The 17293-nt window shown below is 41.6% G+C and overlaps 1 protein-coding gene across 1 annotated transcript in view; it reads left to right on the top strand.

Annotated features, from left to right (window-relative positions):
• Positions 1-17293, top strand: part of RBM19 (RNA binding motif protein 19) — a 135105-nt gene that overhangs the window by 56028 nt on the left and 61784 nt on the right. The window contains exons 12-18 of the mRNA XM_073630304.1: positions 2930-3048; positions 4206-4302; positions 4401-4511; positions 5500-5700; positions 9586-9700; positions 16955-17088; positions 17227-17287. Of these exons, the coding sequence (XP_073486405.1) occupies positions 2930-3048; positions 4206-4302; positions 4401-4511; positions 5500-5700; positions 9586-9700; positions 16955-17088; positions 17227-17287 (838 nt within the window). The remainder of the gene's footprint in view (positions 1-2929; positions 3049-4205; positions 4303-4400; positions 4512-5499; positions 5701-9585; positions 9701-16954; positions 17089-17226; positions 17288-17293) is intronic.

The following is a 17293-nucleotide window of genomic DNA, read 5'->3' as shown; positions in this document are numbered from 1 at the left end:
ACAAGGCCTGAATTTTTAATCTAGAAGTATTATGCTGAATCTGTAACTTACTGACTGGCTTATGCTTCTGTTTTGACACCAATGAGCAATTTCCAAATGAAGACTGAGCTGTAGGGCACGCAATAGTTGTTACAGGAAAAAAATAATTTACAGTACAGGGTCACCATGAACTGTGCCGGGAGCCTCGATTTGTGGAGCCCTTATTACTCTTTCATAATTTTCCATTGCAGACTGTACTGTAGACAGTTGTCATCGCATAATATGTCATTATATAATGGTTCCTTGCTGCCACTATTAAGAAAAAACAATTTGATATTGACATACTTTTTAAATTGGCAAATAGTTTTACTATGACGGGTTTGAATGTCTATTGCAGTACTTTGTGCAAGAAAGGCAGGGACTAGTTAGAAACGTAGGTTTTCTATAGATATCTGTACAAGCTTGATCAATATTTCCTGTATGGTTATGGGAATTTTAGCTATTTTTCTATGTAAAGGTAATAGCAATAAATAGATGAGGATTTCTGTACTTTGATGAATGTGTATACTTTGTTGTATTGGATATATCTGTTTAGCTTCTAGATGATGTGGCCCTCCAGCTTTTGTGAAACTATGAGTCCCATGAGGCACTGCAAGCCGCTGACAGTTACAAGCATAACTCCCAAAGGCAGAGGCATGATGGGTCACAGATTGAGCACCAATGTTCTAGATGATTGTAATCTGTAAATAATAAAATTAAGTAAAGCTGCGCTAAAAAAAATTAAATTAAGAATAAATAAGAAAATAAAAAGAATGTGGATATAATCCAAAAAACACAATGAATGTGTGAACTTCCAACACAATAGCAGCCTATGTGTTGCACAAATTCAATCCATATGATGTGCACCAAGTGTGTAATCTTGAAATAAACACCGAGAGACAGTGCACCTCCACCACATAGAGTGCGTGCTTACCAGAAGGCAAGCTCTTTTGAGCCTGCGGCTAAAAACCCAGCCAGGGCCTTTGTCCAGAGGAGTGTTGATATAGCAATTTACAGATATTTGGTGAGGAGAATCTTGAGCACCAGGCGACCAGGGAGACTCGATCATCAACCAGTTGAGGGAGTAGGTCAAGCGTTACCCAAAAATTTAAACACTCACCATAGTGTAAAACGTCCCAAATAAGGTTTATTAAAGCTAAAAATTGCACTTACAGGAATACAGAGTAAAATCATCAAGAAAACAGCCAGCCGGCTTGCGAACACCCGCCCACTGCGTTACAGTGCGATGATGTCAGCACATCAAACCTTCCGACGCACGTTACGTCACTATCTGACGTCTCAGGGACTGTTCCCCGAGTCAACGTCAGATTGTGACAAAACGTGCGTCTGGAGGTTTGACGTGCTGATGTCATCGTGCTGTAACTCAGTGGACGGGTGTATGCAAGCCGGCCGGCTGTTTTCTTGATGATTTTACTCTGCATTCCTGTAAGTGCAATTTTTAGCTTTAAAAAAAAACCTTATTTGGTTTACGCACTTGGTGCACATCCTATGGATTGAATTTGTGCAACACAGGCTGCTGTTGTGTTGGAAGTTCACGCACATTCATTGTGTTTTTTTGGACTGTATCCACAATCTTTTTATTTTCTCATTTATTCTTAATTTTTTTTAGCGCAGCTTTACTTAATTTTATAATTGTATATGTGTGTATCTCACGTTTCTAGCAGCCGCCTTGTTCTTTTGTTTTTTTCTTTCCTTTTATTTGGCACTTAGCGCGGTATTTTCTACTAGTATAAATCTGTAAATAATACCCAAAGAGAAAATTGCTTGTTGCAGTTGTGAACTAGGTGCAATCTGTGTAGGTGCTTCGAGTTCTAAAACCATGCTATTGCCTGCACCTGTAGGTCTTAAAGTAATGATCGGGAGCCAATCATTATGGTTCCTGATCAAGTGAGCAGTGTAATGGCAAACCATGGTGATCACTGGAAGTTTGTTTGCAAATAAACTGCTCCAAATTGCAGATGTCACTGTACCTGTCTTTCTGCATGTCAGTAAGCCCTGGTTGACACTACAACGCAGTGCTGGAAACCTGCGATACGTGCGCATTTCCCGCACTGCGTTCAAAACACACTGCCCTTGTGGTCTGCAGTAGTGTCAGTGCAATGTTGATGACACCCCAAACATAGGTCACAAAGGCAGTGCGTTTGCCTGCATCGGATCGCATGGTACACACCTACCATGCTATCAGGCTACAGTGCCTTTCCAAAAGTAGTGCATGCACTCCTTTGCTGCAATGCTGTGCATTTTAAACCCAATCAAAATGATTGGGCTCAATCGCTCTGCACTGAGTCACATGTAAATTGCATAGGAATGCGGTTCACATTTCTGTGCAACTCATAGTGTGAACCAGGGCTTACTCAAATCCACTTTTTGTGTTTTGCACCCAAATGGACATTCCCAGGAGATAGCCATGAGGAACTACTAAGAGCGTGGCGCATACTGACAAGTTATACTATTGGGGTCAGATGATCTTATAGTCATAGCAGCATTTTTATAAAGCAAGTAATGGGACGTTAAGCATCTATTTAATGCATACAAATCTTCCAGGTGCATGTGTTTGAAAATTACGTCAAAAGATTAGCCACCTGTAACATTAGCTTTACTGTTTTATAAATATGTCCCAAGGAGTTAACTGATGTTCCTGCTAAACTTAGGATGGGTAGCTGGTCTTCAGTGATCTCAGTGATCTAGCTATCAGTGATCATAATAGGATTGGTAAAATAATAAATAAAATAACTATGTATTTATTTTGTTGTTAACAGTGTCATCGTGTTTTGTTTCTTCCCATTTGTATCAGCATGTGCGTTCTTAAACTAGTATTGCGTTTTTATATTGAGATGTATTTGGATACAGTTGGGTAAGACTCCTTGTTAACAATAACTCTGCTCCACAGGGCCGGATGTTGCATGTTCTTCCCTCAACAGTAAAAAAAGAAGAGGAGGCTGAGGGGGCTACAGAATCCTCCGCATACAAAAAACAAAAGGCTCTGAAGGAGAAAGCCAATAGCTCCAGGTACTAAGTGTTGACTTTTGGGTGAATTGTATTGGGTATCATTGGTCTGATTTATTTATAATGCTATAGTCTTGTATAGGACCCTAAAATATTCTCAATAAACAAAGTAGACATGGCAGAAACCATGATTTTCAGCAACAGTTGTGTCACCAGAAGGTGTACAATTTGGCGTTGCCATCAAAATACCATCACCTCAGACCTCTGTGGTCAGAATGTCATTCATTTTCTTTACAATAATTATTTTGTTTTTTTGAGACTCTTCATACACAATGTCATATTTGGCCAAAGCGGATACACTGCATACCCAAGCATGTGGCACCATTGTTTCCTGTTTCAGTTTCGGCCCCTCCTGTTTATTTTGCCAGTTCGTTTTTTTTTCCAGTAAAATAAAAAGTTGTTTTAATTACCTGCTCTGCAGCGATATTGTACAGACCGGCTCCTTACTACTTTGGCAGGCCCCTGCTGCCGCTCTCCTCTCCTTCTTGTGAGTGCCCCTATAATAAGACCTGTGTAGACTTTATAACCACTTTAATGTTGAATTCTTATTCAAAGAATAGTCAGGTGGCTCTGTGCTTGCAAAGCTGAAAAAAAAGAAATAGGATTGTCTCAAGCCTGACTCGCAAGCCTCACTAGGGTGATTAGGAGTGAAGGTAAAACAGTTAGACACCCCCACACATTGTGCCCTTGTGCCAAAATTTCAAAATTGTCAGTGCTTGCGGCCTATTCATTTACCTGTCACAGATGAATCTGTTGGTGCCTGGCCCTGTGGCTGGGGTGCTATCCACTGTCAATCACAAGGTTTAGTTGGACCTGAAGGGGAACTAGTCTCTCAGTTCGCCATCAGCCTCCACCCACCCAGTGACTCAAGTTATTTTCTAAATATGGGCATTGACATCACCACTGTCAATGGCCCTTTGTTTACATTCAGCTTCCTACCAGTGAGTCTCCTGGCTGACAGTTAAATGGGGCTGAGGATACAGCCTTGTGGGGCAAGCTGTCACTTCTTTTAACTAATACCAAAGTGTGCATTAAACTTTTTCTCATGGTTTTGTTTAAGAGCATTTTCAGCACATTTACACCACTGTTTATGCTTATTGACTGCAGTCCCAGCTGCAAAACTGAAAGCTGTGATCATTTATCTGTGCATTTCGTTTTAGCTCCCACAACTGGAATACGCTGTTCATGGGCACCAGCTCAGTGGCTGATGTGATTGCTCAGAAGTACAATACTAGCAAAAGCCAAGTGTTGGACCATGTAAGTGCTGCCCACACTTCTACCATAATGAATATAATGAGGTGTGTGCTTTGTATATTTTCAGCTACATGTTCATCTATTTTCCCTTGTTTCTGCAGGAGGGAAAGGGAAGTGTAGCTGTAAGAGTTGCTCTGGGAGAGACACAATTAGTGCAAGATGTTCGTCAGTTCCTAATGGAAAATGGAGTCAGTCTGGATTCTTTCAGCCAGGTTATTTTTTGATATTTATAAAATCTTTTTATGTGGTTTGCCTGCTAATGTAAAGCCACAGTAATGCTAATTATTACTTCCTTTTTTTAATTTTTTTTTATAATTGTGTTTGCGCTCTGTTTTTATAGTAGTATTTGATTGACAATAAATATGAATTCATCTGTCCTTACTCCACCACTAATGTTCAACTGCACACTTTAGTAATGTTAAAATGGATCTCCACCCTCCCCACCGAATCAAAACTTTGTTACAGGTTATAACCATTTCAGATACTCTTCCACCCAACGGATCCAGTGGCGTCCTGCAGATTCCTTTCAAAATTTTGCCCCCACTCAGTCCCGTGCTGCCATCTTCCTATGTGATGCCATCGGGAGGCCTGCCGACTCTTCCGGGTTCAGCCGCTGAAGCGCCACTAGGGCTAGCCCCCTTTTCCTTTCTCAGTAAAGGACAGTGCCATCTGGGATATGTGACGTGCATATCCCAGAAGGTACAGCGGGCATAATATACGTCTTTCGCCTCGGTGAGTGACGTGCATGGGGGGGCAGGCCTAACATTTACACTAAAACAGAAGAAAAAAAAAAAAGTGCGCTCTGGGTGGAGGGGAGGAAACGTAAATTTGAGGGTGAAGATCCACTTTAAACTGTAAACCGGAGGACATGTATCTCAAAGTCACGTTTGTTCCTAACAGTATGCTCAACGAAGATGATGGCTACCCTGTATGGCTTTTTCCATGAAACATCAAGCTGTTTGAGAAGGGAGAAATGAATGCAGCTCTCCAGCAAAGTGGTGGTGTTTATAATAGTGATCTATACTTTTAGTATGTTTTGAATGCTTGCCAGCGATTGTACAATATGTTCGAATATAGGGTGATGAGTGTCATCCTTAGTCACACAGGTAATTGGAATAATCTGTTATGTAATAGGCTTGTGAGACCTTTTAGTACTAGTTCTAGCAGTATCTGAGGTCTGTTTTGTTATCTTTTCATTAGGCCTCTGCACCACGCAGTAAAACTGTAATCTTAGTGAAAAATCTTCCAGCTGGTACTCAGGTTTCAGAACTACAGGAAGTGTTTGAGCGGTTTGGAGACCTGGGCAGGGTGTTGCTGCCAGAAGGTGGCATTACTGCCATTGTGGAGTTCACTGAGCCAACTGAAGCCAAGCAAGCATTCCGTAAACTGGCATATACAAAGGTACACCTGTGCATTTCAGTAACTGATGCTTAGATTCATTCAGATTTTTCTATTTGCATACTTATTTTTTTTGCAGTGCCTGTAAAATATACCCATCATATGTGCATTCTTTTACAACCGTTTTACATACTCTGAAGAGGCAAAATAAATATGAAAGTGTATATAGTGTGGTAACCCATAGCATCCATCACATTTCAGATTACAGACGCTCAACCAGTGAAAGATGCGATGGGTCTGTTCATTTGAATGCTTCGGTTTGCCTTCTTGAACATGAATAATGATGTGTGTGTGTGTAGGAAGTTTACTATATGCCTCATTTGACCCTAGTGTGTAACAAAGTTCCACAAAAAGCATTAACCATAAAAGGTTTATAACAATGTGATAGGAATACATAATCAAAAGAAAAGAAAAAAAATATAAACCACAGTTGGGCAGCACTGGAAGTGAGACTACCTAACCCAAAATTTCAAATTACAAAAATGTATCCCAATCATTAAACATGACATCAAAAAATGAATACAGTGAAAAAAAATGATATGAAAGTCCGCACAGAACTCTTCACAGTGACTTGCAGCAATAGATGACATCAGTGGTAAATCCCAGAAAGCCCTCTTTCATTTACTTCACACCACGTGACAGACGTATGTATGCGCTCACCCCTCTATAGACCTCTACATTATAAGAGGTCTAAGGTGCACCAGTTGTACAACCACTTCCCGTCACTTCCAGGGGCTCCCTGCCAGGCTGCCTGATGTTACCCTTCTTAGACTTAAAAAAAAAAAAAAAAAAAAAAAAAAAAAAACCTCTCTTCCTCCTTTCCTTCTACAGCAGAGACCTAGAATAGACACTTCTAGTGCTCTCCATTTAAAAAATTTTTTTTTTTTAAATGCATATGATATACTCACATAAAAAGTGTGACACACAGCTTTAAGGATGTTCGCATAGCTGGCAAACTAACGTACATCCTGCACACAGGCATTTCAGTGGTGGCTCTTAGTCTCTTCCTGATGGCATGATGATACCATGTGCTGCTCTCCACCTTACGAGTTTCGCCCACAAGATGGGGCTTATGAAGCCCTGCCTTGTAGGTCTATAACTTATTTTTAACTGTATTCCTTTTTTTGATGTCATGTTTAATGATTGGGATACATTTTTCTAATTTGCAATCTGTAATTCTGGGATAGGTAATCTCACTTCTAGCACTGCATTTATATATTTTTTTTAGTTGGATTGATGTGAATGAATCTACGTATGTCCAGCTGCTTAGGATAGGAAGGGTATAAGGGTTTTTCACTGTGCAGTGACTTTTTGTGTTGTTAAAGTATACACATGATTTTCAGGAATCCAGACTTGAGCCTCCCTATTGTAAAGTTTTGGTTGGTTGTATGGCTTTGTCTATGAGAAGAAATGTAGACTTTTGGAAAGGCCTACATTTTATTGCATTGCTAAAACCTTATCTTAATTGTATAGTACAGGGTTATATGCCACCAAGAGTGCAACAAGTATAGTTAGTCACTGGGTGCTATACAAATCCAGGGGTGTGGTCCATTCTTGTGGTGCTACTCCTTGTTGCCTGTTTCTCAAGAGACACAAACACAGGACATCTGTCAACGCCTGGGTCATAGCGGCGGTGAGTTCACTTCCAGGAAATCAAATACTGGGAGTTAAAAAGTTTCCCCCCTTAAAGTTCTTATTATTTAGCTCCAAGTATCGCCTATAAAAAAAACTGGGGCTTACTGGGAGTGGGAAAAGTAAGACCGTTATCCTATTTTTTGCAATTTAATGCCAGGATAAGGATACTATGTTCTTCCTGACAACTAGAGCATTTCCACTCCAAAGAAATGTCTTCACTTGTCCTTTCTTCTATCCATAACAATAGACTCCTTAGTGCAAGACTAGACATATTCCAGGTGACCAGAATGTTCTTCCCTACATACCCCCCAACCTGGATTGCAAATCTCTGGATCTCATGTACTACACAAGTGTCTTGCTGGCTGCCACTCTTTAATTCAGCGCAGCAAGTCACTTGCTATTGTAGCTTCAACTAATCATTTGCAAGCATGGTTCTGCCAGACAGTGCATAGAGGCTGAAGAAAATAACTGCCTTACATCAGATCAGCAGTGGCCCATGCACCAGGTGGAGTATCTTTCTGAAGATGGTGATGTGGCTTTGAATGGACTAAAGCAGCAAGAATAATGAGGGCCTGTGATGATGGACTTTTGTTTGTGTGAGAAATGGTTCTCTTCCTGTTCACATCAATGGGAATGAAAAAACAGCTTAAAGCAGTTTGATTCAGCTTATAAAGAGCTCAAATGCAGGTCAGTTGGAGATCCGTTGCTGGTAAAATGCATCTGTCAATGAACTTTGAATGATCTCAGAAGTGTCTTAAACTGATTACACATGGCAAGCGCAGTGCATGTGAATGCACACGCATCTGACAATCAACTCAAGCCCTTAGTATTTAACTTGACTGCACACAAAATTCGGGGGGAATCCTGTGGGGGGCACTGAATGAGGCACTATCAAGACACTGACTTTATATTTAATAGCTGTGGAAGCACTAATTAAGGAGCACTAATTAAGGCACCATCAAGGCCAGTGTGACAAAAGACTAAGCAGTCACTGAGAGATTGAAGATAAGGGGCTTGCATAGTGTGGGAACACTGGAAAGGGATGCATTTTTGTAGGGGCATTGCATTGGGCTAAATTAAAATGAAGGCATTGTGGTATGAAGGAAAAAGGGAGGTTAAATTTACCATATGATGTGAAAAAAAATCTATAAATGTGGCTGGACCAGGGAGGCAGAGGAGAGCAGCAGAGGGAAAATTGTGGCTTGGATAAAACAGTGGAGATGTAACTGTTCACCTGTTGGGTGAAACATGACGGCAGGAAGGCTGCTGCACAAAAAAATCATTCTGTGGAATTCAGAGAAAGAGAAACATTCAGGTTGTCTAACATCTCTAAACTTACTCCAAGCAAAGCTACATATAATAATTACTGTTGTTGCGATTCTGCACAGGGCAGTTTGTAACATTCTCCTTAACCCCTTCCTGGGGTTACAGCTGTACAGAAGCAGCGCCGATGAGGGTGGATGTACCCGCATGAGTCCGCCACTTATGCCCACTCCTTGTTGTGTTACTGATCACCACAACATCACTCATATTGTCCCTAATCACTGCTACTCACTCACCTTATCACTAATCACTGCCACACCACTTACAATAATGCCCCTGGTCCCCGCCACGCCAGTCATATTGTCCCTGATCACCACCACACCAGTCATATTGTCCCTGATCACCGCCAGTGGTGCCAGTCATATTGTCCCTGATCATGACACACCAGCAGCACGTGTTTACGTGCCTTACGTGTGAGCAATTTCAGGCAGCAGTGTGCAAGAGGCCTTAGTGGAACTAACTTAAAAAAACCTTAACAGCACCACAGGCCCTGAAATTAGAGAAATTGGTATCCCTGTGTGCAGATGACTTATAATAGCTGACAGGTCTGGTTGACTTGCTTATTTTTTAAAACTTCAGAATTTCCAGGAAAATTGGTCCATTGACTTTTGCTTAAAGACTTGTGTGAGCAATATCACACAGCCCTCTGAAATACAGTTAATTTATTTACTTGCGAGTCATATAGCAGTTTAACTTGTAAAATGTGTACAACCACATGCCATGAAAAATAACAGCAACCAGATTGTGTATGTTGATAAATAAGAGCAAAATCTTCAACATATTTTGCTACTTTCCTTTTCATGCTTGACTATTTAATTTACTTTGTTTTCATGATACTTTTTATTGGAATATTTTTTCTCCCTTTTTTTTGTGAAATTAATGAATTGAGTACATTGCATGCTGACTTCTGCACTGCTTTTTCAATGCCAGTTTCAGCATGTGCCTCTGTACCTGGAATGGGCTCCCATGAATGTGTTTAACACCCCACCTGCAGGGAAGAAAGCTGAACCGGTAAATGAGGACAAGCCAGCAAAAGAAGAGAAAGGTGAGAAAGACAGAGAATGAATGTGCTGGTTTTGTTTTCCTTACAGCATTGAAATGGAAGATGTAAAGCTACATTTTTACTCTCCATCTTATCTGGATCCCTATGAATCCCTTTAAAGTTCCTCTATCACCACCTTTATCAAATTGAAAAAAAAAAAGCTGCCTGCTGGAAAACAAACCTTTGGAGACTCACCTGCTGCACGCTTCATCCGCTAACCCCCTACGTCATTACTGTGTCCTGTAGTGACATAGGTGCAGGCGGATGAAACCAGAGAGCGCTGAGGGAGGACCATATATCCCAAAGGTCTTGGATGCAGAAGATTCTTCAATAGCTGTATCTCCAAGGGAGAGAAAATGCAGGCATCAGAACAGGTAATTATTTAAAGCTGCCTTTTCCAGGCAGCATTTTTTATTTAATTAGGATGGTGATAGAGTTGCTTTCATATGGTAACATGTCTTGCTTTCTCGTCTATTGAGGCACACAGTAAACCTTTAACTTTTGGGTTGGATTGGACACTGGCAAACAAAAACTGTAGGCCAGTCCAGGATAACTTCACCCACTATCAGAATTAATCTTTTGCTAGTGTCCTGGGAGGATGGGTGTCTTCTCTGCAGCTCCACTGTGTTCTTTTTTTTTTGCCAGTACCATATTTAACAACTTTTTTTCTATGAACAAGAACCTTATCTTCATCGCTGCTGAAACTTTGTCTTTTCAGTTGCAGATGCTTGCATCCTCAGTCTGACTTTTTAAAATACAACATCTGTACTGAATGTTATGGGGCAAGACCAAAGTATTTCATATATGAAGAGGGACTTTAAATATATTGCCAGTGGTTTTATACCCAAAAAATGAACATTATTATTTGTACATATTACATTTTTTTATCCAATCTTTTTTAAAAAATGCATATAAATGTCATGCCAGTTAAATTGTAGAGTATACAGGAACTTGAATTGTTGGGTCCCTGGAGACATTAGATATATGTCAATGCGTTTCACAGGGTACCGCTTCCTCAGGACCTCAGATCTCCACCAAGTAAAATGGTCACTACAGTAGTATCAGAAAATATGTATTAAATATTGTACATACATGAAAGCTGAAGAACAACATGCAGTAAATCATGTATTACATCATCATATGGGGATAGCCTGAAATTGGTCTTTGAGCACTAGGTTCCACGCAGTGCTCTTTCCAGACTGTCCTAGTAAAAGTTAACTGCAGAGCGCCCCTCAGGTCCAGAGCTGCTGCTGATGCCTCAGTGCATGCTCTGTCCGTAAACACTCACTAAGTGAATAGGTCATTTAGGCTGAGCATTAGGAGCTACCTCAATTACTGAGCATTTTTGTTCCCTTTTCCCTCAACTTTTGCTGTGAAAGGGGTTAACAGTACTGAGCACTGAGATAACCTGCTGGATGCAGGGGTTTACCAGGACTGAGCACTGATGTAACCTTCCAGATGGAGTATCACTCACTGTGCTTTTTCCTGCCATACTGCTCTGAGCATCTTCTCGCTGCTGCCTCTGCTTGCAAGGAGCCACGTGGAAATTCAATATTCTGTTTGTGCTTCCCACCTACAGGAACTTTTGTCACCTTTATCTGTCCAACCCTCACATGCTACCAGCTGTCCAGGTTTTGTGAGTATCTGAGGCCTTTCCTCTAACTTTGAGCCTATATGTTGTCCTACTGCAAGGCAGTTGCAACATGTCTGATTAAAGACACAGATGAAAAGGTACTGCTGTATCCAATTCTAGCTTTCATTCTACTAATGGTTACGGGTCTGCTTGGAGTGAGCTTTGAGACTTGGCCAATGTCTTCAGCCTGGAATTATGTTTTCCTCTGTTCTTAAAATCTCTTCCATCCTTGGAGTCCTCTTTGGGTCCACCGGGTATGGCTGGACCGACTCCCCCCTCCACTGAGATTTTTACCATGGTCACACAAGACTTTATGATTTCATTTACTGACTCTGACCATAGAGGCCACAAGCATTCTCCTATATTACCTCTTGCTGATTCTACATCTGATTTATACATGGCCTTGATAGCATCCAAGCCAATGTCCACAGAGCTTACCCCTGAAGAGTCACGGTCCACTGATAATACTTCCAGACTAAAGAAGACTGTTTTATCGCTAATTGATGTAGTGCGCACTACTCTGAATATAGAGGCTTAACCTGTTGCTTCCACCAGCGCTGTGTCCAGTCTTGGATTGTTTAAAACTCCTAAGGCCACAAAGACTTTCATTTTGCAGCAGCTTATTCAACTATTTCTCTATGGAGATTGGAAGCATCCTGTAAGCGAAAAAGATTTTATGCATTAGTGGTTCAGCCCCACTGTGGATCCAGCAGTGTCTGGTCCTGCCATTCATCTGATTCTGGCTGTAACTATACTTTGTCAAACCCTGTCTGACTGGTCAAAATTCCTTAAAGTGGTTGTTAAGCCACTCTAACCTGTATACACCATCAGCACTGCCTCCTATTGTAGTATCCCCCTCTGTGTGTGATTTATAAAAAATAAATGCTACAAATGCCTAATTTCACAGCCGAGATTGCGATCACATGACTGGCCAGCTTTCTCCTTTCCTCCTCTGAGAGATGCAGCGGGAGGGGCTGAGATTCATCTGCTGATGTCAGTCTGGAGGGCAGGAGGAGAGAGCTGGCTGGTCATGTGATTGCAATCTCAGCTCTTAAACGAGGTATTTACAGCATTTATGTTTATAAATTATTCACAGAGGGGGGACACTACAATAGGAGGCAGTGCTGATGGTGTATAAAGGTTAGAGTTTTGAGAGCAGCGGGAGGGGTGGCTCACACACAGACAGAGGGGGGAGGAGGACACAGGAACAGAGAGGAGAGCAGATAGCAGGCTGCTGATGACAAAGGCACATAAACTGACCACGGTGTCAGGGCTCAGGAGCCACAATACACCGTGGTCAGTTTACAGAGGGATGGGGAGAAACTGGCAGGATCAGCCAGGTTTTTTAGGTGTTACAGGGGGCCAAATGACACAGGACAAGCACTGTGTCATATAACATGCTTTAAAGGAGCAAGATCTTTTTTTTTGGGGTTAACAAACACGTTAAAGGAAATCTAACTGATGGCTGTAACTGTTGATCCCTCTGTTATAGAACGCTTGGAGCAGATGGCCTTACTATTAAACAACAGTTGTGATGAAGGGCACTGTCATTTCTCATCAAGGGTTTAAAAAAAAACCCTACTTCTATCATTTGCCCAAAATCCACAAGGACCAGTCCAATCCACCAGGCCGTCCCATAGTAGCCGCTATGGAAAGTATCACCAGCGGCTTTTCCATGTACATAGACCGTTTCCTCCAACCTCTAGCCCAAAACTTACCATCGTATATCAGAGATAGTACCCATCTACTAGAAATGCTTTCCTTCTACACCTGGGAACCAACTTATCAGTGGGTGTCCCTGGACGTCGCATCCCTATATACCTACATTCCTCACACCATTGGCCTCAGAGCAGTGGAACATTTTCTCTCCGAGGACCCTCTCATCAACCCCAGACAGGCACAGTACATCCTGGAGGCCTCAAAATTCTGTTTAGAACATAACTATTTTGAGTTTGATCATACCTTCTATTTGCAATCCCACGGTACCGCCATGGGTGCCGATTTTGCTCCTAGTTATGCCAATCTGACTATGGGCTATTGGGAATTACAATATGTCTTACACAACAATCCCTTTGCTGTCCAAATTATCTACTGTGGACGCTTTATTGATGATATCGTAATGATCTGGGATGGTCCAAAAGAAAGTGTGGAGTCCTTTGTTGAGCATTGTAACCACAATTCCCTAGGGCTATCCTTCACTCATGTTATAGATCCCAACAAATTAGCGTTCCTGGATCTAGAACTCTTCCATAGTGAATCCCAAATACATGCCACGAACTTTGTCAAACCAACCGTTGGAAATTCCTACATCCACTATGAGAGCTGTCATCATCCAAGATGGATTAAAAATATACCTAAAAGTCAATTCCATAGAATTCGGCAAAACTGTACCAAAGACGAAGATTACCATACACAGGACAAAGGATATCCATCAAATCTGGTCCAAAAAGCCTTCATTCAACAAGCAAATAAACTTCCACCAAAGGCAAAAACTTTAGATGACCTACAACCAACAAGATTCACAACCCAATTTCATGATTGTCACAAAAAAATGGAGAATATCATAACCAAACATTGGTGCATCCTGCTCAGAGACCCTTTTTTGGGTTCCTCCCTCACCCAACAACCTAAGGTATCCTATTGCAGAGCCAAAAATATAAAGAGTAAAATAGCACCCAGCAAAATAAAAAATGTCACACCAATTTCGGTTTCATACATTCCCCTCATTCCATCAGTGGGAATGTACCAATGCAAGAAAAAATTATGTCTCACCTGTAAATTTGTGGATCACGGCCAAAAAAACTTCACCATTCAAGGAAAAACATATACCATAAAAGAAATTCACAATTGCTCTAGTGAGTACGTGGTATACTACCTGACCTGCCCATGTGGCCTGTTTTATGTGGGCAGGACCATACGCATCTTACACCAACATGTTGGCAAACATAGGCGCTTCATAGAAAAAGGCTGTGACAAACAGTGTCCCTCTTCATTTTGTACACCATAAATCCACCACTGGCCTCAAAGTCTGGGTTATAGAGGCCATTCCCAGAGATCTTCCTGCTGCAGAACGTTTTAAATGCTTATGTCAGCAGGAAACTTACTGGATATATTCCTTGAACACTCTCTCGACGGGAGGACTCAATGAAGAAATAGAGACACACTCTTTATTGTAATTGTACCCCCGCTTTTTTTGCCTTCCAATCTATCCTTGTGCCCCTACAGTTAAATTATTCCCATCTGGGTTCAATCTCCAGGATAATACAAATACTTGGGGGATATAGTTTCTGGATGCTCTCCATGCACCACTGACATCACTTCCGCTTCCGTGTTCCAGGGTGGTTAGAGTGGAGCTTCCACTGGACACTGCTGTACTACCTTTCCTCCAACCAGGATTTTACATCTCCCAAGCCGAGGGATCATCACTGGAGCCTGCACCTGAACACCAGCAAACCCCAGGACATCGCCACCCCATCTGAACCTACGAACCAGTAGGTGTACGCTTTACACTAACATCATGTGACAGTGTTACTAGAGTTGGCACCTCCAAACCCCACCCTATTCATTGTGATGAAGGGCACTATGGCTAAATTGCTGGACTGTGGAATATTTGTGTAAAAATATATTTGATTTGCATGGCTTTCAAGGGACAGTGTCTCTTTTGACCATCTCTTGACAACAGCATCTAAGATGCTCCTGGTAGCAGGGGCACCCATCTTTCTCTGTGTTAGAAACACATTTCTATTGGAAAGAACCCATTCATTTCTCCACTCCCTTGACCTCCACATTGAGACCCCCCCCCCCCCAAGCATGACTCTCCATCCACTTTCAAGTCTTTGCACCCAATGTCTGCCAAATACTCTGACTAGCCTTCCTCTGCTAATTTTTATGTTAACCTTGGACAGCTTGTTTCCCAGATTTTTGCATGCTGGGGGTGGTATGCTAGGGCTACAACCTGTAGTATTACTCCCTGCTCCTTCCTCAGTTTTTCGCCTACAACTTCTATTATGCAGCATTCTGTTGTCTATCTGGTCTCTAGACAGCACGATTCATCTGTCGTTGAGGACAAGGATGTGTCTGGCTTTAGAGCTCAGGAATCTAGCTCTAGAGAGAAATATTTTTTACTAGTCCTTTGAAAGATCCTCACATTAGATGCTAGCCTGTGTGGTTAGGGAGGATTCCAAGACATGCTGTCAGTGCAGGAGACTTGGTTAACATTAGAGTTTTGTCTCCTAATCAACCTCTTGGAACTTTGGGCAATTTAGTGGCCTCTGCAGCATTAGGCTATCCTGTTGGAGAATTGCCGTTTCAGTCACACAACATCACAGTGATGGTGTACATCAATCATCAGGAAGAAAGCAGAAATCTTGCTGCAAGTCTTTGATTCATATGACACTACAAGCTAAAGAAGTCCATTTCTTACAAGGTCTATAAAAGGCATAAAGGCATACTTCACTTGCTGTGAATCTCTATGCTTCCACTCCAGAGGTTTCTAGATGGGAAACATTCTCTTTTTCCTGCAGTTCTATCTGTATTAGTGTTTGGCTGTCTGCACTATCAAGCATATGGTTTCTGACCTTTCTATTCTGTTTGAGACCATTGGCTTCTCAATCTTTGATTGTACTGGATGTCTCCCATGTAGCTCCCCCAGTTTGTCCCCCTGTAACTTGATGGGATCTGAATCTGGTTCTCTCAGCTCTTCAGAAACCTCTGTTTGAAACCATTAAAGAACACTCCTCTCTACACTTTGACTCACAAGGTGGTGCTTCTTGTAGCCATCGCCTCTCAACTCTGGTAGTCTTATCCTGCAAGGAACTCTTTCTACTTTGACATTGGGGCATGGTGGTGTTAAGTCCCAAGATTTCCTGCCTATGTTTCCGCCTTTCACCTCAACCAGGTCCCATCCCTCTGTCTGGCTCCAGTTCAGCAGAAGAAAATGTCTCCTTTATTGTCTGGACTTGTTCCAGCTGTAAAAGTCTCTCTCAGCCACTGCTTCTTTCTGGAAGACTGCACCATCTCTAGCTGGATCAGGCACACTATTATCCAGGCTTATGGTCTCAATGATGGGATCCCGCTGTTTTACTGGACCTTTGAGTGCTTCTTGGGCCTTTTGGCATCTCTTTCCCAAATTTGGAAGTCCTCCACCTGGTCATACGTTTTCTTTGTTCTGCCAAGTGGCTATTTCTTCCTCATCTGAAGCCAGCTTTTGGCATAAGGTCCTTCATGCAGCCCCTTATTTTCTTGGGCCCGTTAGTGTTTATTTTCTGTGTTGCATACCTCCAAGTAAGACTTCTTAAGGATGTCCCGTGTCTCTCAATGAATAAGAAAGAAAATAGGATTTTTGTATTCATCGTAAAATCCTTTTTTTGGAGTCTATTGAGGAACACTGGCCTCACCCCTCTGTGTTTATAATCTTTCTCTTGGCACTGCTTTGCTAATAAACTGATGCATGCTGGAAGTGACAGGGGTTATCCTGGGTTGGGTTACAGTTTTTTGTTTGCCATTTCTACTGTAGGTTCTCCTCAATGGTTTCTAAGTAAAGGATTTTACAGTGACTATAAAAATCCTAGTTGACACTAGCACATGTACATACAGACCTTTAAAATACAATTATTTTTTTGTAGATAACATTTCCCCAGAACATGAAGAAGCTCAGACTGACAGACAGAGTGAATCTGAGGATGAAGAAACGCTTCCTGGCTGTACATTATTTATTAAAAACCTAAATTTCAGCACCAATGAGGAAAGTCTTAGAGAGGTAAGAATTGTGCTTTTCCCTATTTTTGCTTGGTAAACTTTTCAGAGAATACATAGAGCATTTTAGACACACTTTTGAAATGGATTTATGTATTTCTGTTATAAACAGGTCGGTGTAACCTTGTATTTTTCTTCTTAGGTCTTTTCAAAAATTGGGACTGTGAAATCGTGTAGCATCTCAAAAAAGAAAGACAAACAAGGTGAGG

The sequence above is a fragment of the Aquarana catesbeiana genome, linkage group LG01 (assembly GCF_042186555.1).
Source record: "Aquarana catesbeiana isolate 2022-GZ linkage group LG01, ASM4218655v1, whole genome shotgun sequence".
Classification (NCBI taxonomy): Eukaryota; Metazoa; Chordata; class Amphibia; order Anura; family Ranidae; genus Aquarana; species Aquarana catesbeiana.
The sequence above is the reverse complement of the archived record's forward strand: the minus strand, read 5'-3'. Positions and strand labels throughout refer to the sequence as shown.